The sequence below is a fragment of the Megascapheus bottae genome, chromosome 9, assembly GCF_031878675.1.
Source record: "Megascapheus bottae isolate mThoBot1 chromosome 9, mThoBot2.hap1, whole genome shotgun sequence".
In the NCBI taxonomy this organism is placed as follows: Eukaryota; Metazoa; Chordata; class Mammalia; order Rodentia; family Geomyidae; genus Megascapheus; species Megascapheus bottae.
The window spans coordinates 19,596,675-19,620,480 of record NC_143517.1 but is presented as its reverse complement, the minus strand read 5'-3'; the positions used below and the strand labels follow the sequence as shown (position 1 = coordinate 19,620,480).

Here is a 23,806-nt window from a genome sequence, read left to right as displayed (position 1 = left end):
TACATATCAATTGTAAAATTTAGAGGCTTTTTTTTCAATAATCAGAAACTCTCAAAACTAATAGAAGAATTTTTTGTGTGCATGTTGAAAGACCCGTGGAGACCCGCACCCAAGGACGCACACATGGACCACTGGATGCAACAGGCAAGAGGATTTTATTCGGACATATGCTCGGGCTCCCAAGTCCACTTGACCACGAGATCCGCAAGGTTCGGGTCAGTGTTTGGGCTCGGGCTCTCAGGTACACGTGACCTCGAGATCCGTGAGGTTCCGGTCAGTGGCTGGGAGCCCCGATCTGTCTCGGGAGTGACTTTTTATACAGTCCTACAGTCCGTTATAGCAGAGCCCGCGCTTTTACAGCCAATAAGTTTAAAGCATTACAGCAAGGTCTGCACGCAGGCAGCTAATCCTTTTGAAACAAATTATACATTTTGACCAATAATCGCTCAGACAGGGCCCGGCGGGAAATACATGCTGAGTTGTATCCCTCTGGCCTTTGGATGGGGAAGCGACCCTTATCTGAGTTAGCACGTGTTGTTTGTGAGGTAGGATGGCTAGCTGCGGAAGCAGGATGTGAGCTTATTGATTAGCTTGTGAGGCTACTACCTATTTACCAAGGGGAGAGAGTGGGGTAAGTGATCTAATAATATAATTTTCTTAGCAAAGCATATTTTGTACAGAAGCCAGAAACAGCTTGGTCAGGCACAGAAGTCTGCTCCTTAACAATATGGGCTAGCAGGGTCTTCACGCTGAGTAGCACATTCCAATGGACCCGCGGTCCTGGGGAAAATGACCCTTGTCCTGTTATAGAATTAGCTCCTTTCAAGGCCTGGATGGTGCTACTGCTGGCCAGTTGTCGATTACAGATAGCAGAGCAAACAGGACGTTACAGATAACAGAACAAGCAGGACGTGGGCTTCATCCTGGGTGGGGGGGGGGTTAGGTAGCCTAATTTCTATAGCAAAGCATATTTATACAGAAGCTAATAACAGCTTGGTTAGACTGAGGGGAAGGGGACTTAATTTTTTTTTTCTTACACATGTGACATTACCAGTGCTTAAACTGTGTCTCACATGCTCTCCCCTAGGCTTCCTAAACACACAGTTTGCACTTTACAATTTCAGCCACAACTTCAGTCCTCAATTTTTCTGGTTAAATGTAGATGGAGGGCCAGGAGTTTGGCCTAGTGGTAGGGTGCTTGCCTAGCATGCAGAAGACCTGGATTTGATTCCTCGGTACCACATACATACCAAAAGCCGGAAGTGGTGCTGTGGCTTAAGTGGTAGAACTCTAGCTTTGAGAAAGCCCAAGGACAGTGCTCAGTTCAAGTCCCGGGACTGTCAAAAGAATGAAAAGAAAGAAGGAAAGAAAGAAAGAAAGAAAGAAAGAAAGAAAGAAAGAAAGAAAGAAAGAAAGAAAAGAAAGGAAGGAAGGAAGAAAGAAAGAAAGAAAGAAAGAAAGAAAGAAAGAAAGAAAGGAAGAAGGGAGGGAGGGAGGAAGGAAGGAAGGAAGGAAGGAAGGAAGGAAGGAAGGAAGGAAGGAAGGAGAAAGAAAGAAAGAAAGAAAGAAAGAAAGAAAGAAAGAAAGAAAGAAAGAAAGAAAGAAAGAAAGGGAAAGAAAGTAAGTTCAGCCCATCTGTGGTGGGATTAGAGGTTAATGCAAGGATGAATGAATGGAAAGAGGAACAATGGAAAAATACAACCATAACACTTGTTGCATATACATGAAAATGAAACTAGGAAACTTCCTGAGGCTAGTAGGGTGGGGACTGTGGGGGGAGGGGAGAGGCTCCACTGATCAAGATGCATTAATGCATTATACACATAAATTAACCTCTTAAATTATAACAACTCTTTCTACAACTAGAAAGATTGCGATAAATGTTCAGGATTTATACATAAGAATTAGCTGTGTGGGAACAGGGGAAAATATGTTCAGCCCATAACAAGGACCCTGGCTTAAATATGCCATTAAAAGTACAAACCAGCTAGATGCCAGTAGCTCACACCTATCATTTTAGCTACTCAAGAGGCTGAGATCTGAGGACTGCAGTTTGAAGTCTATCCATGAGATGCTTACCTCCAATTAACCAGCAGAAAGTTAGAAGTGGAGCTCTAACTCAAGTGGTTTTTTGTTTTTGTTTTTGTTGCTAACCTAAGCAAAAAAAAAAAAAAAAGAAGAAGAAGAAGAAGAAGAAGAAGAAGAAGAAGAAGAAGAAGAAGAAGCTCAGACACAATGCCAATGCCCAAGCAAGCCTAGACTAAGCAAGCCTAGACTAAGACAAGTTTGTCTGAGTGAAGGTTAGACTAACACACACACAAAAATAAAAACACAAACCATAAAGAAAAAACAGTAGAGAATTTGTTTGGGAGAAATTTAATTTTTGAGTTCTGAGTATATTTTAGATATGACTAGACATAGTACTTCCCTATGAGACAGCAATCCCACTCATGGGCATTAACCCAAATGACCATGAACATGGACTTCCTCCAAACTGATTTTATCAAAAGACACTGTCATGAAATAAAATTACACAGTCCACAAAATAGCTAATATATGACAAATCACATATCTGATAAGGATAGGAAACTATCTAGGCTAGATAAAAAGCCCTTATAAATCAACAATAAAAATGAAAATAACACAATGAAAATGGGCAATACATACACAGTATCTTTTAAAAAAATGTATCAGTGTTGACTAAGCCATAAAAAAGACAAACATCATTCATCTCAGGGACAGGTAAACCAAAGCTGCAATGAGATACCATTTTATGCTTGTGAGGATGGCAATTAGAAAGGAAAAGACATGAAATGATCCATTGTTGGTGAGCATATAAAGAAAACAGAATGTCCATATATTGCCAATAGCATTGTAATATGGTAGAGCTACTGTTGAAACAGTCTGACACTTCCATTAAACATGAGACATAAGATTATAATATGGTAAATACATTAGTTTTGAAGGTTGCCCTAATTTGGTCAATATTAAATAACAATTATTCTCTCACAGTTCTAGAGATTAGAAGTTGAAATTAGGCTGCTGGCGGTGTCACCTTTCCTCTGTGGATCCTTGGGAAGAAATCACCAAGCCACTTCAAGCTTCTGGTGTTACCTGATCTCCTTCACATCACATGGCTTGCAGCTCTATCACTCAAATCTCTGTTTCTATTTCACAATGACTATCTTCCTTCTCTGAATCCTAACCTCACTTTCCTTATAAAAATACAATTTATTAGCCCAATAAAAACTTATCCTACTTTAGTAACTCTACAAAGATTCTATTTTCCAAAAAGTTATATCATGATACCAAGGGCCATGATTTCCAACAGCTTGTTTTGGAGGACAAGGGCTTATCCCACAACACGCCAGATTTCTAGTTGCATAAACATAAGAAATGAAAGTGGGGGCCGGGAGTTTGGCCTAGTGGTTAAAGTGCTTGCCTAGCATGCATGAAGACATGGGTTCGATTCCTTGGTACCACATACATAGAAAAAGGCTGGAAGTGGTGCAAAGGCTCAAGTGGTAGAGCTCTAGCCTTGAGAAAGTCCAAGGACAGTGCTCAGGCCCTGAGTTCAAGCCCAGGACTGACAAAAAAAAATGAAAGTGGGCATTAATGTGAAGATTTATGCGTGAGTATTTACAGGGATGTTATGATTCCACAATACATGATTCCATTTTCTTGGAATAACAGAATAAGCTAGGTGCTAGGGGCTCATGTCCACAATCCTAGCTACTCAAGAGGCTGAAATCTGAGCATATCGGTTCAGAGCCAGCCCAAGAAGAGAAGTTCAACAGATTCCATCTCCGATTATTTGCAAAGAGCTGGGGGTAGAGATATGGATCAAGCAGTACCATACCAGCACCTGTTGCACAAGTAAGATAAGAAAGCATAAGGTCTGGGGCAAGGAGTTTGGCTTAGTGGTAGAGTGCTTGCCCAGCATGCATGAAGACTCACATACATAGAAAAAAAGCTGCATGTGGTGCTGTGACTCAAGTGGTAGAGCTCTAGCCTTGAGAAGCCCAAGCCCAGGACTGGCAATACAAAGGAAAGAAAGGAAGGAAGGAAGGAAGAAAGGAAGGAAGGAAGGAAGGAAGGAAGGAAGGAAGGAAGGAAGGAAGGAAGGAAGAAGGAAGAAAAGGAAGCATAAGGTCCTTAGTTCAAAATTCAGTACAAAGAGTGAGACAGAGACAGAGAGAAAGACAGAGAAATGATCGGAAGTGTTCAGCATAAACAAATATTTAGAGATATAAAGTATATTTCTGGTTGCTAAAATATAGAAGAATGATTAATAGTTACTAAAAAGTTTTTGAGTGTCTGTAAGTAGAGATGATAAATGCACAAATTTGTGAAAATAGTAAGAAAAAAAGCACTAAATTCCATATTTTGAAACAACCAATTTGGGGCTGGGATGTAGCTCAGTGGCAAAGCATTTGCCTAGCAATTGTAATGTCCTGGGTTTGATTCCCAGTACCAAAAAAGCAAAGACAAAGAAAACTATTTTATAATGTATAACCTATATCTCAACAAAATTTAATTTAAAAATTAATTTCATGAGATTGGGAATGATGGAGGAGAATGACCAAAGAGGTGACATTGATGACAATGTATTATATTCATAATCTGATTCATGGAATTGAAATCCTTTGTGCAACTACTTATTTTTTTAATTAAAATTACAATAAGCCTATAATCTGCGTGGAAAACAAAATAGCCAAAAAATTATTTGCAAATGTACATATGTAATTGCTGATGCTGATCTACAATGAGTTCTTGCTGGTTTTAACTTTATAAATGTCCTTTCCCACAAATGAACAAATGGATGACTACCAAACACCTGTTGACAGCAATCCATAATCTCGTAATTCTGGTTGACTCCTTTCATCATCTGCAAAGTACTTATAAAGTTCTGTTTATAACTTTCAATTCTTTCTTTTCCGCATGTTATTAGATGGCAGATCAGTGACTTATTATTGAAAACTATCGATACTCCAGTTGTATAATTAGATAGATTCTGAAATACAGAATTTCCTTTCCATTTGCATCATGTTATTTAAATACGTTACTGGAAAAATTGATCTGCTACAAATGTCTATGTAATTGAATATCTTATATTTTCTTATAAGCTGGACTAACCCAGGAAGAATATAAGGAAGCTTTTAGTCAAACAACAAAAACCAAAATGACTTCATGTCAGTGTAAGGTCTCATTAAGCACTGCTTGTCTTGTCATTTTTAGTTGAATTCATTAAGAAACTTCATTAAGCTAAAGCAAAGCCCAATTTCAAAAGCCATTTCAAGCCAGGCACGGTGGCTCACACCCGTAATCCTAGCTACTCAGGAAGCTGAGATCTGAGGATGGCAGTTCAAATCCAGCTTGGGAAACTAAAGTCCATGAGACTCTTATCTCCAATTAACTACCAGAAAACTGGAAGTGGCACTGTGGCTCTAGAGGTAGGATGGTAGCCTTGAGCTGAAGAGCTCAAGGACAATGCTCAGGCCAGAGTTCAAGTCCCACAACTGACAAAGAAAAAAGCCATCACAGTTTTCAATACTAATAATTCAAAGAGATTCTTTCATTCAGAAGACAGTCTTGGCTGTGCATATTTTTAATATGACCATTGGGTAAACATAGTCAAAATAATCAATGTACATTTTTGCGAACTGAACTAGGAAACCTGAGAAGATGGATAGGGATGGGATAGATGGGGGAGAGAGATAGGAGAGTCTCTGATCAAGATGAACTATGCAGAGGCTGGGGTAGCTCGTGATAGAGGGTTTGCCTAGCATGTACAAATACCTGGGTTTGATTTCCCAAAGTAACACATAAACAGAAAAAGCTGGAAATAAGGCTGGGACTCAAGTGGTAAAGTGCTATCCTTGAGCAAAAAGAAGCTCAAGCCCTGAGTTCCATCCCCAGGACTGGCATACACACACACACACACACACACACACACACACACAGATGCACAATGCACATAAATTGATGCCTCAGTGTAGCTACTTTAAGAAAGTATGACTATAAATTACCTCACTGGATTAGAATGTGAAAAGTCAAGACACACTCAAAAACCTAGCACTGATTAAACCCACCATTGTGGGTCAATGGAAAATTAAGTATTTTATTCAAAGAATCTTCTGGGTAGCCAAGACTTTAAACAGCTGCCACTTTCAAAAGTATTGTTAGATTTTTCAACCAAATTTTTCCTGCTCCACACATATTTTTGCCACTGTCAGTTGTGACAATTTTAGTGGATTCTCTTTCACATTGGACTATATTATTGTCATCTCAAGTTACTGGAAGTCATGCAGACTATGTGTAGGACTAATGCATTATCTCTTCAAACCCAGTATCAAATCTGAATAAACAACAGTTGAAGAATGTCAGTAGTATTTCTCACCTCATGAAGAGCCTAAAAACACCATTTGGATTCATAGCCTTGTTTTTTGTTAACTGCAGGTGTTGTCTCCATATCTCACTCACAACAACAATAATCTTCCATAAATGTGTTTTCCCTAGGTACATTTCTTTAGCTGCCACCATCCAATGTCATTTATTTACTTTATCTTTAGTAATCCTTTCTTGGCAAACAAAAGAACTACTAGGAAACTTACCTTGATGCAGCTCCTTTTTTATATTTGGAAAGGAAGTTTTCCTGTGATTAAACATTCTCAGTTCACTTTTTTAACCTGCTTTCTTATGAGCTTGAAATATTGTGAAGAATAATCAGTATTGCCAATATGGGTTGTAGTCTTTCAGCACACCTATCATATAATGGCACAACAAATACAATGCTTTACCACATCACTTATTGACAAAATAAACTCCACTTTGCCTTCAAGCATGATATTCAAGGTCCATTTTTCTTGTTTTGGCATGACATGTATTCACTAATATTTAAAAAGTAAATTCAATGTCAGAACGTAAGTAGTGAGCAAAATACTATTGAGTTATAATTGTAATACATCAATTGAGATCAGCAGCAGGGTGTAAGAAAAGCACTGCATATGGTCTTTATCATAACCACTCTATTCTGATACTGTAGCAAGAAAGCAGTCACAGACAATGCAGAAGCAAATGAATTGTGGCTAAGCTCCATAAAACTTTACTTGTGGACACTGAAAGATGAATTCCATGTAATGTTCATCCACCCAGTGATACTATTCTTTTGAATTTGTTCAACCACTTAAAACATAAAAGCCATTCTACCTACATACATGAGCCCAAGTAAAGCTGGAACTCTAAATGAGGTTGGTAGATGTTCTTCAAGTCAATATCTTAATTGTGATATAATATAGTTTTGCAAATTGTTACTCCTGAAAGACATAGGAAAATTCTCCAGGTTTCCCCTGTATTTCTTGTTAAAATTGCACATGAATCTACAACTACCTTGATAAAAATTCACTGAAAAAATTTTAGTCCTCAGCTCTTACAAAGAATCAGGTTTAATCAATGCAACAGTGATACTCACAGGGCACTATGTTGGAAATGAATTTACAACTTGGGAGGGGCTAGGGAAAAGTTGGGAAGAGGAAAAGTGGGAGAAAAACAAGGGAGGGGTTAACAATGTTCAACAAGAAATGCACTCATTACCATAACCTTATGTAATCTTTCGATTTATCATCTTTTCAATAAAGTAAAATAAAAATTTTAAAAATATCAGAGTTAGTGGGTAACATTGAGTTTTTCAGGCCTTAGTTTGCCAGTCTTTGGACTGGGAAAAGATTTCTGACAAGGAAAATATAAGGAACAAATTAATTAACTAACTAACAAATCTCATTGAAATTAATATCTACTCTTCAAATCATGTTGTATAGTCAAGGGAATGAAAATACAAACTACAGATAGAAAGAACATACTTGCAAATCATAGATCTGATAAAGGACTACTACCTAGAGTATAAAACAATTCTCAAAATTCAACAGTTTCCTAGGACCTGCATTTTGAATAGCCAATATTTATAAGCCAATAAATTGGAAAAAGAGAAAGAGTAGGCAAGTCAGTTACAAAGAAAAATCAATTTCTCATTACCAAACAACAACAACAAAAAAACTTGTTCCAAAGAAAGTAGAAAATAGAAGGCAAAGTGAAAGGCCATTTAGAACAAATGCCCACATTTGAAAATCAATCACTATAATCACCATATTAGCAACAACAACAAAAGAACAACACAAATAAAGACACATTTATTTGTAAAATCCTTTGTTAAATGGCAGCTCCTTTGTACAACTACTTAAAATAATAAAAATATATTACTTAAAAAAGAATTTCTCTGTCAGTGCTCCCCGTCTTCCAGAAGACAGCGTTCCAAGCCGCTGAGTTGATCATAAAGGTAAGTGAAGAAATTAATGAAGACTATCCAGTAGAAATTCATGATTATTTATCAGCCTTTGAGAACTCCATTAGTTCTGTGGATGAGATGCTGAAGACCATGATGTCTGTTTCTAGAAATGAGTTGTTACAGAAGTTGGACCCACTCGAACAAGCAAAAGTGGATTTAGTTTCTGCATACACATTAAACTTTTGGGTTTTGGGTTTATTTGGCTACTCAAGGAGTTAATCCTAAAGAACATCCAGTAAAACAAGAATTGGAAAGAATCCGAGTGTACATGAACAGAGTCAAGGAAATATCAGACAAGAAAAAGTCTGCCAAGCTAGACAGAGGTGCAGCTTCAAGATTTGTTAAAAATGCCCTCTGGGAACCAAAATCTAAAAAACTGTCAAAAGTTGCTACTAAAGGAAAAAGCAAAAATTAACTTTGGGGTTTTATTGTATACATATTCAAAAAGTACATCATTTTTGTTGTTTTCACAAGAGTAATGAATATGTGGTTTAAATGTGTTCCTTTAAAAATTTGTATGTATTCTAGCTTCAAACCTATAAATTCAAATGTATTTATACTTTAAATCTATAATGCTGAATTCATTTTTCCCTGAGAAAGACTAGGATTTCCTGTAGAATATCATCAAGTTTTAACATTGTGAGACAGTTCTATAGCTTACCACTTCTTTCAGTATGACACTTATTTCCTTATTTAGGTAAATCTTGGACTTACCATCTTGTCAATAACTGAAATTTAAGTTGAATGGTCATTGTAAACATATGTGTTATTTTAAATGATGTGACCTTGTGGAATATGCTCCTTGTATGTAGAAGATATAAGAATGTCTCTTGTTATCTGATTCGAAGAAGGAATGAAGTGACCGAACTATCCACTGTTTTGTGTAGTTAACGGATCATGTTTTTTTTTAATTTTAGGAATTGCTTTCTTCATATTCAGAGTATGAAGTTAAAATTTTAAGATTGTACTTTAATTCTTGGCATGTTGCCTTGAAAATAGAAAATATATTCTTATATTTCAGAAAGTTGTGTATTATTTTTAATGTTTTTCTTATTATTAAAGTGATATACAGAGGCATTACAGTTACATAGATACCGTGTACATTTCTTTTTAGACAATGTCACCCTTTCTTTCTCTCTCTCCCAGGGGGCATATTTTGATCCAACATTGAGTAATAAAGATGGTAACTAAAAAAGAATTTCTCAATAACTGAAACATCATTTTTTACATTGTCATCTATTTTTATTCACACCTTACAGCAACTAAAATTACATTTTAATTAATTTTTTATTCAATTGAATCGTATGTGATAATCATCATCTTATTTTTTAAACATGTATTTGAGGGCCTGGAATGTGTTTTAGTGGTTCGGTTCTTGCTCAGCAGCACATAAACAGAACAAGTTGGAAGTGGCACTGTAGCTCAACTGGTAGAATGCTAGCCTTGAGCAAATGAAGCTCAGGGACAGTGCCCAGGGCCTGAGATCAAACCGCAGGACTTGCACAAAAAAATATGCATTTATGCAAATTTTAAGTACTTTATAAATTTTCCATTTGCAGTATTCTCAACTGCATTAATATTTGCCCTTTACAGTTCTCATTTTATTTGGAGATTTTCTTTTTTGTTCTTAGTTTTCCTTTTTTATTTTATTTATTTATTTTTATTGTAATGTGTATAGGGTTTACAGTTACATTTACCAGATAGTAGGTGCATTACTTCTCACACATTGATACCCCTTCTCAGTGAAACATCATTTTTAATAATACTCATTTATATTTGAAATATGATATAAAAATCAGTGTTAATGAAATGTTAAAAAAATACTCATTTATAATGCAAAAAAAAAAACTGTGGAAGCTGGGAACCTAGAAATAGAGTTAACTACTCAGGAGGCTGAGATCTGAGGACCATGGTTTAAAGCTAGGCTGGGAGCTAAAGTCCGTGAGACTCTTATCTCCAATTAACCACCAGAAAACTAGATGTGGCCCTATGGCTCAAGGGGTAGAGTGGTAACCTTGAGCTGAAGAGCTCAGGGACAATACTCAGGCCCAGAGTTCAAATCACAATGGACAAAAAAGGGGGAAAAAATGAGGCAGAATATTATTTCTCATCACTATCACTTAACATAATGACATAGTCCTGGAAATCCGAATTAGAAGAATAAATCTAGAAAAGGAAATAAAATGCATACAAATACAAAAGGAAAAAGTGCAACTGTCCCCATTTGCAGATGGAATCCTAACTAATTCATAAAAATAAAATAAAAAAATTCTAAAACAAAGAGGCACGTGGAGCAAGGTTGTGAGATACAAGATAAATATACAAATCAGTTGCATTCCTATGAGCTAACAATAAACTTGAAGCCACCCAAATGTGAAGTGCTAGTGAGGATGCAGAGAAACTGTATCATTAATATATTATCTATAGGAATGGAAAGTAGTAGTGTAAGTGTATTACTGAAGTGATTATAATCCAGTAATTGTGCTTCTGGACATTTATGGCAGAGAACTAAATACCTATGTTCATGTAAAAACATATATACACAGGTATTTATGTATGTTTACCAACAGATAAATGGTTAAACTATGTTGCATCCATAGTATGGAATGTTTTTCAGCAATAAAAGGAAACCATTACACTGACTGGGAAAAAAAGGCAATTCAAAAAGGTGACATATGGCTGAAGTTACCTAACATGATTAAACTTAAAATGAACATCAACAGGAGCAGCAGATAGTTATCAGAGGTCAAGGAGAGGACATGAGTAGGAGAGAAGAAATTGTGGTCATAAAAACACAGCAGGAAAGTTCCTGGTGTTGATGAAACGGGTCTGTATTGACACTGGCATTCTTTTTGGAATACTATACTTTAATTGGGAGAGACTGATTAAGGGGGACATAGCTTATCTTTGTATCATTCTTAGGATGACATGTATATCCAATTATCTCAAAAGCAGAAGTTTAATTAAAAAATAAAGAGAAGTTATTGGTGGGTGGGTGTCAGAAGGACATAAAAAGCAAACCGAACATTTTCCCAAAGGCCAGAGCTGTAACAATTTAGAAAACAAAGTAGTGATAGATTATAGCCTGAAGCATAAAATATATATCCATGAATCCATACCGATATAAATGAATGGTTTAATATAAAAATGAATGGGAGAGATGAGAAAAATCCCCATATAAAAAATTCTCAATAAATTTTGAAGAAACCTTTCCCTTAAGGAAGGGTTCACAGTCCTCACTCCTTCCGGATGTCTCTACAGGATGATTCACATTTAAAGAGCACAGTAAACTGAGCGACAATGGCTCAGTCCTGTAATCCTCATTACTCAGGATGCTGAGATCTGAAGACTGAGATTTGAAACCAGTTCAAGCATGAAAATCCATGAGACTCTTACCTCCAATTAACCACCAAAAAGCTAGAAGTAGAACTGTGGCTCAGTGCCAGCTTTGAAAGAAAAAGCTCAGGGACAGTACCCTGGCTCAGAATTCAAACTCCACCACAAATACACACACACACACACACACATACACACATGCACACACACTTATGTGTGTATATTTATATACACATATATGCACAAGCGTTATATACATGTGTACATGTGTGTACATCTATGTACATGTAATAGTTCAGTAAGAAGAAATTTTTTTCACAAGGAGGGACCAATTTATAGTGGAAAAATCTGACAGATTTTCAGATTGTTTTCTTGTAGTGATAAAAGTATCACATTACATAAATAGCATTTTTTATGTGCTCATCCTCCCGCAAGTCTGCAACCCCATTGCAATTATGAGAAATACTATGGCAGAGGAGAACTGTTAGGTAAACGTATAAGGGATATTAGTTTCCAGCCTTTCTCCTGTCTCCATCTCTTCTCTTCTCCATTATACCACATTAAGGACACAGGGAATCATGATGTGATATTTGCTCAATTTCTCTGTAAATCTAACACTGTTCTAGAATTGTTTTTTACATTTTTAAGAAAGCTTTTAATTTTAATTTAATTTTAAAAATTTTAAATGTCTTTAAAGAAATAGAAGAGGCAATCCAAAATGTCAGATGGAATAATAAAAGACCCCGTATAGCAAAAGCACTTTTTAGCAGAAAGAACAGCGCTGGAGGAAATTCAATACCAAACTTTAGACTCTATTACAGAGCTATAATAATCAAAACAGCTTGGTGCTGGCACAAAAACAGGCCTGAAGACCAATGGAATAGAACTGAGGACCCAGATATTAAACCACAGACCTATGGCCACCTAATCTTTGACAAGGGAGCCAAAAAAGTAGAATGGAAGAAAGACAGCCTCTTCAAAAAGTGGTGCTGGCAGAACTGGTTAAGCACCTGCAAACAACTAAACATGGATCCTTCTTTGTCACCTTGCACTAGAATTAACTCCAAATGGATCAAAGACCTGGAGGTAAAAGTCAACACTCTGAAAACTTTACAAGAAGGAACAGGAGACACACTAGACCTCCTTGGCACAGGTCGAAACTTTCTTAATAAGGACCAAGAATCACAACAAATCAGAGAAAGGCTGGATAAGTGGAACTGCATTAAACTGCAGAGCTTTTTTATGGCAAAGGACATAGCTAGTAAATTAATTAGGAAGCCTACAGAGTGGGAGAAGATCTTCACCAACCAAACAACAGACAAAGGCCTCATATCTAAAATATATCAGTAGCTCAAAAAATTGAATCACTCCAAAACTAATCTCCAAAGTAACAACCATCCCATTAAAAGATGAGCCAAATACTTAAAGAGAGTCTTCTCTGAAGAAGAAACAAAAATGGCCTATAGACACATGAAGAAATGCTCCACATCTCTGGTCATAAAAGAAAGGCAAATCAAAACAACTCTAAGATGCCACCTCACTCCAGTTAGAATGGCCAGGATCAAGAAAACTAATAACAAGAGATGCTGGAGGAGATGTGGCCAGGAGGGATCACTACTACACTGTTGGTGGGAGTGCAAACTCGTTCAACCACTATGGAAAGCAGTGTGGCAGTGCCTCAAAAGGCTAAACATAGAGCTCCCCTATGACCCAGCAATTCCACTACTTGGCATTTACCCAACCGTCCAAAACAAGGGCATACTAAATCCACTAGCACAACGATGTTCATTGCAGCACTATTTACCATGGCAAAGATATGGAACCAATCCAGATGTCCCTCAGTTGATGAGTGGATCAACAAGATGTGGTATTTGTACACAATGGAATTCTATGCTGCTGTCAGAAAGAACATCGCTCCATTTGTGAGGAAACGAAAGACTTAGAAAAAATCATACTAAGTGAAGTAAGCCAGGCTCAAAGGAACATAGGCTCAATGGTTTCCCTCATTTGTCATAATCAGTAGAAACCTTGGCCTCTCTTAGCAGAGATTTGCAATAGAGCAAAACCTAGACACATAAGGCCATACAGTATGATGCTAAATGAAAGGACCTCTAGGATATAGAAACAAAAGCCATATAATGAGTGATTGTTGTCCTTAATGTACTCTTTTGCTGTCCCTTGGTTATCTCATATTGTTACAGTAATTCACTTTGTTATTTGATATATCGGATAAATGTATATTTGGTTATTTGAAATTGGATTGGGAAGGGGGAAAACAAGGTGAGGCATGGGGGTGGGAGGGAGGGAAATGGGGACCAAGACATGAGAAAGGGTATCAATGTATGTGAAGTAATGTACCTTCTCTCTGGTGAATATAATGTAACCCTTCTATTAATTACAATAAAAATGTATGATAAAAATTTTAAATGTAATGCTTTAAATTTATAAACTTAAATATTATGTCTATACCAAAACCTACACATGAATATTCATAAGACTCATAAATTCCAAAAGCTAAATACAACTCCGATGTTCTTTGGTAGCTAATAAACCATATTTATATTGTTCTATTCCCATCATGGAATATTACTCAGTAATAAAAGAAAGTAAGCCACACAAAGACACAGCAGAAACTAAATTTCATATTTCTAAGTAAAAGATGTGAATCTGAAAGGACTACGTGACATGGTAAAGACAGTCATACATAAAAAATTTAATGTGTTATTAAGTGAAGTAAGCCAGACTCAAAGGAACTTAGGCTCAATGGTTTCCCTCATTTGTCATAATCAGTAGAAACCTTGGGCTCTCCTAGCAGAGATTTGCAATAGAGCAAAACCTTGATACAAAAGTCCATATAGTATGACACTAAATGAAAGGACTAGGATATAGAAACATAAGCCATATAATGAATGATTGTTGTCCTTAAGGTACTATGTTATCTCTCATCTCTTTTGCTGTCCTTTGGTTATCTCATATTGTTAGAGTATCTCACTTGGTTACCTGATATATCGGATATATTTGTATTTGGTTATTTGAAATTGGATAGGGAAGGGGGTGGGGGAAGGGAAATGGGGACCAAGACAGGTGGAAGGGTATCAATGTTTGTGAATTAGTGCACCTTCTGTCTGGCAAAGATCATGTAACCCTTCTATTAATTACAATAAAAAATATACTAAAAAAACTAAAAAAAAATTTAATGCACTATGATTGAGTTTTCCTTAGTATAAGTTTAGTATTACATTTCAAAATGTATCAGTATAATTTACTATAGTAGCAAAATAAATTTAATCTAAGCATCAAAATAAATGCAAAAAAAATTGTCAATATTCAATATGTTAGGCTTTATGTGGTGGCACACACCTATAATTTCAGCATTCAGGAGGCAGAGGCAGGAAGATGGAGAGATTAATACCTGCCTGAGCTACAAACTGAGACTGTCTCAAAAAAGAAAAAAAAAGAAACACCCACTTATTCATAATTTTTAAATCCCATAGCCAGAATTAGAAAAAAAAAACTTCCTCTCTGATAAAGACTATCTACTAACCTAAAAACTTTCAACATCATGCTTAACAAGAAAGACAATACTTTCCTGAAAAGGAGAGGAATCAAAAGAAGACGTCTGCCCCAAATACTGTTCAATATTGTGTTGGAGGGCATATTAGTGAAGGAATTTCAGAAAAGAAACATGTGACTCAAAAAGGAAGAGATAAATTGTCTTAATTTGCAAAGGCATCACTATGCACATAGAACATACTAAGAAACCTACCCTCAAAAAAGGACAAATTAAAAAGTCAATTTAGCAAACTGCAAGCTATAGAACCAGTATCAAAATATCATTTGTATTTACATATCAGTCTTAAGAGATAAATTTATTCAATGTGCTAATTCAAAAATAAAATTGAAGAAAGAAAACAATACTATTTGCCACAAATGGAAAAGTTAAATAGGGATAAATTACATGCGAATGTGTCTTGTGAATATTATAAAATATTAGTGGAATTAAAGACCTACTTGAGGAGTTTCTGCAATACTCAAAAGTATTGTGATGCAAATTTGACTCTCAAAGACTCAATGCAGGTCCAGGAGGGTAGCCTAGTGATAGAGTGCTCGCCTCGCATGCACAAAGCCCTAGTTCGAGTCCTCGATACCGCATACACAGGAAAAGCCGGAAATAGTGCTGTGGCTCAAGTGGCAGAGCTTTAGCCTTGAGCAATAAGTGTCCAAGGACAGTGCCCAGGCCCTGAGTTCAAGCCCCAGGATCGGCAAAAAATAATAATAATAATTAATTAATTAAAAAATTTTAAAAAGATTTAATGCAGTTCTAGCCAAAATCCTAGCAAGGTTTCTTGGTTTTGTTTTTGTTTTTGTTTTCCATTTACTCTATTTAAACATTTATAAAGACATTAATTTGTGCAGTGGTATAAAATTAGATAAATAAAACTACATAAATACTAGACAGTGTACAAATGTCCTCAAACATGTAAAAATCTCAAGACACCGAGGTAATTCAATAAGATAAAGACAGGATAATCTTTTCAGTAAGTTGTGCAAAAAACAACAACAACAAAAAAAAAACTAGACACACACATAGAAAAGAACTGGGCTGGGACCGTAGCCTAGTGGTAGAGTGATCACCTCAAATGCACAAAGCCCTGGGTTCGATTCCTCGGTACCACGTACACAGAAAAAGCTGAAAGTGGTGCTGTGGCTCAAGTGGCAGAGCACCGGCCTTGAGCAAAAAGTGTTCAAGGACAGTGACCACACCCTCCTGAGATCAAGCCCCATGGCTGGGGAAAAAGAAAACCAAGAGAAGAGGAGAGAAGAGGAGAGGAGAAGAGAGAAGAGAGGAGAACTAAATCACTCAAGCAGAGATCATACTTATATTGTTTTTAGACATGCAACATGAGAAATAAGCCATTGTGGTCAAACACTAAGATTTGGCCATTTTAACTAATTCAATAAAAAATTCATTTATTACATGTTTTCTTTCTTAATAAAATTGAAGCTAAAATAATATTAAATGAAAAAAACTATGGAAATTTATCAGTTGAGAACTTCTATCATAAATGAAATGAGAGGTATGACCTCAATGAAGAGATGTTCTATTCAAACGTCTTGTACAGGGAAAAGTTTTAACAGTGCTCAGAGAGTGCTGTGAAACACTCTGCTATGTATCTAAATCTCCATATTTTGGCTATATTATACTAGCCAAGCTCGGCCTCCTTACTAAGCCTAGCAAAGCCTGACAAATAGTAAAAATTCATTATAATCTTTGAATCACTGTCTTAAGAACAAATTTAATGTTTTCATTTCTTCCTGGACTTTAATTCCAATTATTGCAATGATGTATTTGTTTTGTTACTTCATTGCCTATGTAAATAGGAAATAAATCATTGCTTTCCTTTTTTCATTAAGTAGCACTTGAATTTATTAATAAGATTTCAAAAAAAGAAATAAGATTTCTTAACAGTTAACCCCTTCCCAAACTTTACAGCTTTTGTTTTGTAAAATCACTATTTTCACACCACGCATTTTACTTTCTTCCTTTCATTTTTTTCTTTTGCTACACTGGGTACTGACCTCAGGACCTCCTGCATGCCAGGCAAGCACTCTTACCATTGAGTCATAACCCTATCTGATAATGATAAGAATAAAGGTAAAGATTAAAGATTACATCTTTTTCTTTTCTTCTTTAATTCTGTTTCAAAACATAATATTTAAACATTTTCAAGTATCATCACCCTTTAAACTATCAAATGGAATTTGGAAATGGTAAGCTATTATTTTACCATGAAGCTATCAATTTCGTGCCCACAGTCTAACCCAGTGTCTAAGATTAACACACAAAACTTGACCCAAGCATTTCTCCCTTCCTCCAAAATGCAGAAGTTGAAACACATTACAACTAACATTATTCAAATTTAGATGTGGGACTTAAGTTCTGAGCCAGGAAAATAGTGTCAGCCCAATGGGAAAAAGAAAGCTCTATTTATTCTATGACCATAGTCCCTAGGTTTATTCAAATGAATTTCTTTCAGGAACCATCTAACACAGCCAATTTGTTAATACACATCCTCTTTGTCCTAATGCCCTGAATATCCACAGACATGTCAGTAACATTCCTTTTCTGTTTAGACAACCTAGGCAAAGATATTTCTCAGTGATTCTCTTATACTGCTTACCTCCCTATGTACAATGATAAGATTTGTTTAGAACTATCCAAACAATATTTCTGAGCACTCAGTAACACTGTATTAGGCATTCTACAAAGCAATGAGACTTAGGTTAGAGTTCAATGACAATATAATTACTTTAATAGGTTCTTCAAAAACTCGGATATAATAGAATTATCATATAGTCCCACAATTCAATTCTAAGTCATTTGAAAAGAGGAACTCAGCTCAAAGGCAGACACAAATCCAAGTGCCCATCAACAGAAGAATGAGTTAGCAAAATGCAACATATATCTATAATGAAATATTGGCCTAAAAAAGAAATCATATTTTAGTACATGATACAAAATGGATGAGCATTGAAAACATGATATATGAAATGAGCCAGGTATACGAAGATCAACACTGTATGACTACATTTAATATGACTACCCAGTAGGCACAAATTCATAAAATCAGAAAGTAAACTAGAAGTTGCCAGGGCCTGGTATGCAATGGAATCAGGAATGATTTCTATATAAGTGCACAGTTTCTATTTCAGATAGCAAGAGAGAAATCTCAGGAAATGGGTAGTTGTTATGGTAGCACAATTTGCTGACATAATACTAGTAAAATATATATTATGCAAAAATTATATATTATATTATACATAGTAATAAACTATATATTATGCATATTTTCTGCAATAAAAGAGGATGGTGCCAGGTCCTGGTGGATCACACCTATAATCCTAGCTACTAAGAAAGCAAAGATCTGAGGATTATGGTTCAAAGCCAGCGGGGCAGGAAAGTCCATGAGACCCTTTCCAATAAACTACCAAAAGAAGCCAGAAGAGGAATTTTGACTCAAGTAGTAGAGTGCTGTCCTTGGGAAAACAAAGCTCTGGGACAGTACCCAGGCTTTGAGCTCGATTCTCAAGACCAGAATAACATAGGAGAGGGGAGAATTGGTAACTACTAAATGTTAAGATAATGACTCATATGAACTTTATAACAGTACAAGGTACCAAGGTGAAGGTTGTAAGCTATAGAGGCTACACCAATTACACATCTTATTTGCCTTAGCAGAAGCAAAGGCCAATCAGTTAATGACAAACAGTCAGGGTGGTTGAATATTTACATTTTAAAAATCTACAATACTATAGACATGTTTTATTTTCTAAAATTAATATGTTTCTATGCCATACAAACCCTTAGCCTAATTTTGATTAAGTTCTAAATACTAAGTCCCAGCGATTGTAAATAGAGATTCTCTTCTTGAACACTTGTTTGTTAAACCTGTCATTTAAACTATGATGTAAAAATCAACGTTAATAAAGAAAAAAATCTACAATAATCCTCTTACCAATGGCCTTATCATTCTACAAAGTAGTTGGAAGGTAGTATATATTTTGCTCTTTGGGAGGTAAACTAAAAAGGAAAAAAAGAAAACAGGGAAGTTGTGTTGTCCTAAACAGAATGTGAAAATTACAGAATGATGAAGAGTTACAGCCTGCTAAAGATATGCTAGTTTCATAACTTAGTAAATACTTTAAGTCATTGGATTTGTTCAATAACAAGTCGCTTGATGTATAATTGTTAAGATACACATTATTCAAAAATAAAATAAGAGAGAGAAGCCAGTAGAAACAAATAAATCAGAATGCTAAGTCCTCTAAAGAGTTAAAACAAATAGTCCCCCTAGCCTACGTCTTCATAAATTTGATTCGTTTATAGAGTATTTTTGATGACAGGCAATTCTTTGTTGAAAGTTAAGTGCTCTTTTATATGAATAAATGAAGAAGGCTTGGGTTTGAACTAATACATTATTTTGACAAGTGTTTATTGGAAACCCAATTATGGGTTCATAAATCAGGGTTCTTTGTGGTCCATCAGGTGAGTTCCTGATACCACCAGATGTTACAATGGATACCAGTGAGGTAATTAAAACAAGTCCATGGAATGCTGTCCCTCTCCTACACAAGGACAGTAGTCAAAACAGGACGCAATACCTTTCTGTCTCTAACTCAACTAGCCATAACCCTATCTTCAAAGAAAATGAAAACATTCATTTTCTATTTACTATTGGATTAAAATGACAAGGCCAGGTACGATGCACAACATAAGATTTTCAAACATTTTCCACAATGAAAAGAAAAAAACTTTATCTGCAGGGGTCCCATAACTGACCCATATCCTTAGAAAAATTATTTCTCCTTTGAAAATTTTCTTTTTCTTTCATTATTTTTACCTGATTCCTCCTTTAAAATCACTGTTAATTCCTGAAGAAATGAGTCCTGTTCATATAATAACACCTGTTGTACCCAAACCAGTTTACATTTGGCTTCCTATCTCAGAAAATCGAACTGCTCAAAATATTTTATTTAAAAGAACGTATCATTCAGTACCAAAAGTAAGCAAGTTAGCAAAACAATTCTTGCCCCCCACATAAAAAAAAACGTTTTCAACTGAAAATTAGAATCTAAAGTCTTTTCCAAGTCCCTATATAGTACCCATATTCTTGAGTCATTTGAAAATCCATATACAGTACAGTGCTCCTTAAGAAAAGGAAGAGGATGAGCCATTAGTAAAAACAGGCATCTATACATAATAGCCAAGAGTGGTGATTCTATTTTGAAATCTGATCCTCTTAAACCCAATAAAACATAATAATATAGGGGCCAGGAGTTTGGCCTAGTGGTAGAGTGCTTGCCTAGCATGCACAAAGACCCGGGTTCAATTTCTTGGTACCCCACATACATAGCAAAAAGCCTGAAGTGGTGCTGAGGCTCAAGTGGTACAGTGCTAGCCTTGAGAAAATCCAAAGACAGTGCTCAAGCCCTGAGCCCAAGCCCAGGAGTGGCAAAAAAATAAATAAATAATAATAATATAGAAAACCTGGGCTGTGCATATGGCTCAAGTGGTAGAGTTCTTACCAATTTATATATATATATATGTACATTTTTCCAGATAAGAATGATTAGCATGATACCTAATTCTAATCAAATCTAATCAAACCTAATAAAGCCTAGAATTTCTTGCTGTATTGCTAAACTTATTCAGATGATCTCTGGCTTGGGGTATTTTCTTGTTTTAAACCTTTAACTGACTTAGTTTTGCTTATTAAGGAAGCAAGTAATCTCCGACTTCGTAGACAGAATGACACTGGAATGAATCTTGTGATGGAAGTTAAAATTCTATGCTTTCTTGGATAGTAAAAGTTTCATAGGTCTACACTTGTACATCAGTATTTAGCACTGAAACTCAAGGATCTCCACCTATCACAGATTGCAATAGGCAACCCAGTAAAGTACAGGTAGGAGAAAACCATAAGAGCAGATTTCTGCTATTTACTCCTCAAATGAGCTGCTGCCTGTCTGATGACAAGCTGATTACTGATTATAAACAAAGAGCGCAAGGGGCTAACTTATGTTACTTGTTAAGATGCTCTAATCTTCAACCAAAGAAAGTACATAGTTGACTACAACTGTTATTTGTGAAGGACAAAGCGGGGGAATCTCTTGTCACTGTATTACAGGACAGTGTTTAGAAAAACAAGGTCTGTGAGCTACGTCTCCCTGAGCATCGCTGCTTCCACTGATCCACCCAGTATCTCCAAGTTCCGCTTAAGTGCCTGCAGGGCCTTGACGGCACCTCGGAGCTTATGCTCTAAGAATCTCTATAGGACCAAGCTAGAGGACAGGAGTGGAGAACAATCATGACCAGTGACACCACGGATTCATTCCCTAGTAGACCTGGTGAAAGTTATTAAAAAGCAAGCATTTAGAGTATCCACGAATAACATTAAGTGAAAACAATTCTTCAAATGAAGAAATATCTACCCCAAAATATCCATGGAAATTCAATAAGAATAAAGCCCATTTTCTCTTCCCCCAGCTCAGTGAAGCCAACTCCACTTAAGCCTGCCCCAAACCAAGAACACAGGGGCCCTGCTTGCCCAGGTTCCCAGCGGGAGGACCCCCTTTCCTGAAGAAACCCGAGTTCTCTCCTAACTCCAGGTAAATTTATGCTAAGTAGATAAGGTCTAGCAATGGGGGATCTTTCATTCCCCTCCCCTGACTTCCACTTACAGAACTGATGGTGCAAGAGGCCAAACCCTAGAACCAGCAATTGGATAGGGAAGGAGGGGAAATCAAAATGAGCGGGAGGAGGGTGGGAGGAAAATGGGGACCATGTCATAAGAAAGGATATCAGTGTTTGTGAAGTTATGCACCTTCTATCTGGTGAATATAATGTAACCCTTCTATTAATCACAATAAAAAAAATGTTTTAAATGTCAAGTTTCGGGGCCGGGATTTTGGCCTAGTGGTAAAGTGCTTGCTTACCATGCACGAAAACCCAGGTTCGATTCCTAGGTACCACATACATAGCAAAAAGCCAGAAGTGGTGCTGAGGCTCAAGTGGTAGTGTTCTAGCCTTGAGAAAGTCCAAGGACAGTGCTCAGGCCCTGAGCCCAAGACTGGCAAAAAAAAAAAAAAAAAAAAAAAAAAAAAAAAGTCAAGTTTCATATCGCACAGGAAGCACAGGTCCCTACCTCAAGGCCAACCCGAGCTACATGGGAAGACTCTTGTCTCAAAGGAAAAAAAGTGCTTGCCTATAATGTGGAAGGCTCCATGCTTCAAATCACAGAAGAGGCTGAGGCATAGCAGTGAAAGACGGTGACTTTTCTTAAAAGGAGGCAAGAGACAAGGTCTGTTCTCATCAGTTGTTTTTCTTGGCAGGGGATGGATGGATTTGCTGGGCATTGTGGGAATTGAACTTAGGGCCTAATACATGATAGACCAGCCCTCCACCACCAAGCCACATTCTCAAATGTTGCTCTACACATCTCTTCAACATTGTGCATTCTAGACATGGCATTAGAATGTAATAAAAAATAAATGAAAAGCATGTAAATTGGAAGCGAAAGGATCAAGCTTTTTTATTGTATTTTATTGTCAGGATAATGTGTAGAGTGCTTACAGTTACATTTGTCAGGTAGTAGGTGCATTACTTCTCAAACCCTGATACCCCTCCTCATGTTTTTTTCCCCTTTTCACTCCCTTCTCCCCCTCCCAATGGAAGGGATCAAAGTTCTTATATTTGTATAATCATGACATCCAAATTGAGTTAAAAAATACTATGTACCAATGGAAGAAATGTCAACAATAGAAATGTTCAGGGAGAGTTACAGCTGTAAAACATTATCACATGTAATATCTCACTGATTTTTCACAATAGCATGAAGCTGTTATTATGATTGTTATTATTGTAATAATCAGGGCTATGAATAAAACTCTGACGTTTAGCATCAAGTAAAAAGTTCTACAATTCGAGGAAAAGTAATTACTAGCTCAAACCAATCATTTTAGAAGGAGGGCAAAGCCAGGCATCATTAGCTCGTGCCTCTAATTCTAACTATTCAAGGAGCTTGAGATCTGAAGATAGGAGCTGAAACCAACAAAATGGAGGAAAGTCTGTGTGACTCTTATCTCTAATTCTCTAGTTCATCACCAAAAAGCCCGAAGTGAAGAAGTGGTTCAACTAGTAGAGCACAAGCCTTAAACAAACAAACATCAACAACAAAAGCTGAGAAATAGCACCAGGCTTTCAGTTCAGGCCCCACCCCAGCCATCACAAAAAGGAAGCTTGCAAGATTACATATGGAAAGATTTTTTTTCTTTTTGGAGACAGGGTCTATTGCCATAGCTGTGTAGCCCAGGCTGCCCTTGAACTCCAAATTTGTATGCCTCTGTCTCACCAATTGCTGGTGCTACAAATGTATGCCACCATACCAAGTCCTCAAAAGAAAACTCTTAAAAAATAACATTAGGGGGTCAGGAGTTTGGCCTAGTGGTAGAGTGCTTGTCTAGCATACACAAAGACCCAAGTTCAATTCCTCGGTACCACATATATAGAAAAAAAGCCCAAGTGGTCCTGTGGCTCTAGCCTTGAGGAAGCCCATCGACAGTGCTCAG

General features: G+C 36.6%; 1 protein-coding gene and 1 pseudogene across 2 annotated transcripts in view; one reads left to right on the top strand and one right to left on the bottom strand.

Moving 5' to 3' along the window:
• Xkr9 (XK related 9) overlaps positions 1–23,806 on the bottom strand; it is a 111,281-nt gene that overhangs the window by 7,489 nt on the left and 79,986 nt on the right. Inside the window, exon 6 of one of the 2 annotated variants that reach the window (XM_090338940.1) lies at positions 6,687–6,764. The exons of the other annotated variant lie outside the window; for it this stretch is intronic. Within the exon in view, the coding sequence (XP_090195066.1) occupies positions 6,727–6,764 (38 nt within the window). The 3' untranslated portion in view covers positions 6,687–6,726. Of the gene's footprint in view, positions 1–6,686; positions 6,765–23,806 lie in introns of those variants that run through there. 2 annotated transcript variants of the gene reach the window in all.
• Positions 6,914–8,793, top strand: LOC150058861 (nuclear nucleic acid-binding protein C1D pseudogene; annotated as a pseudogene).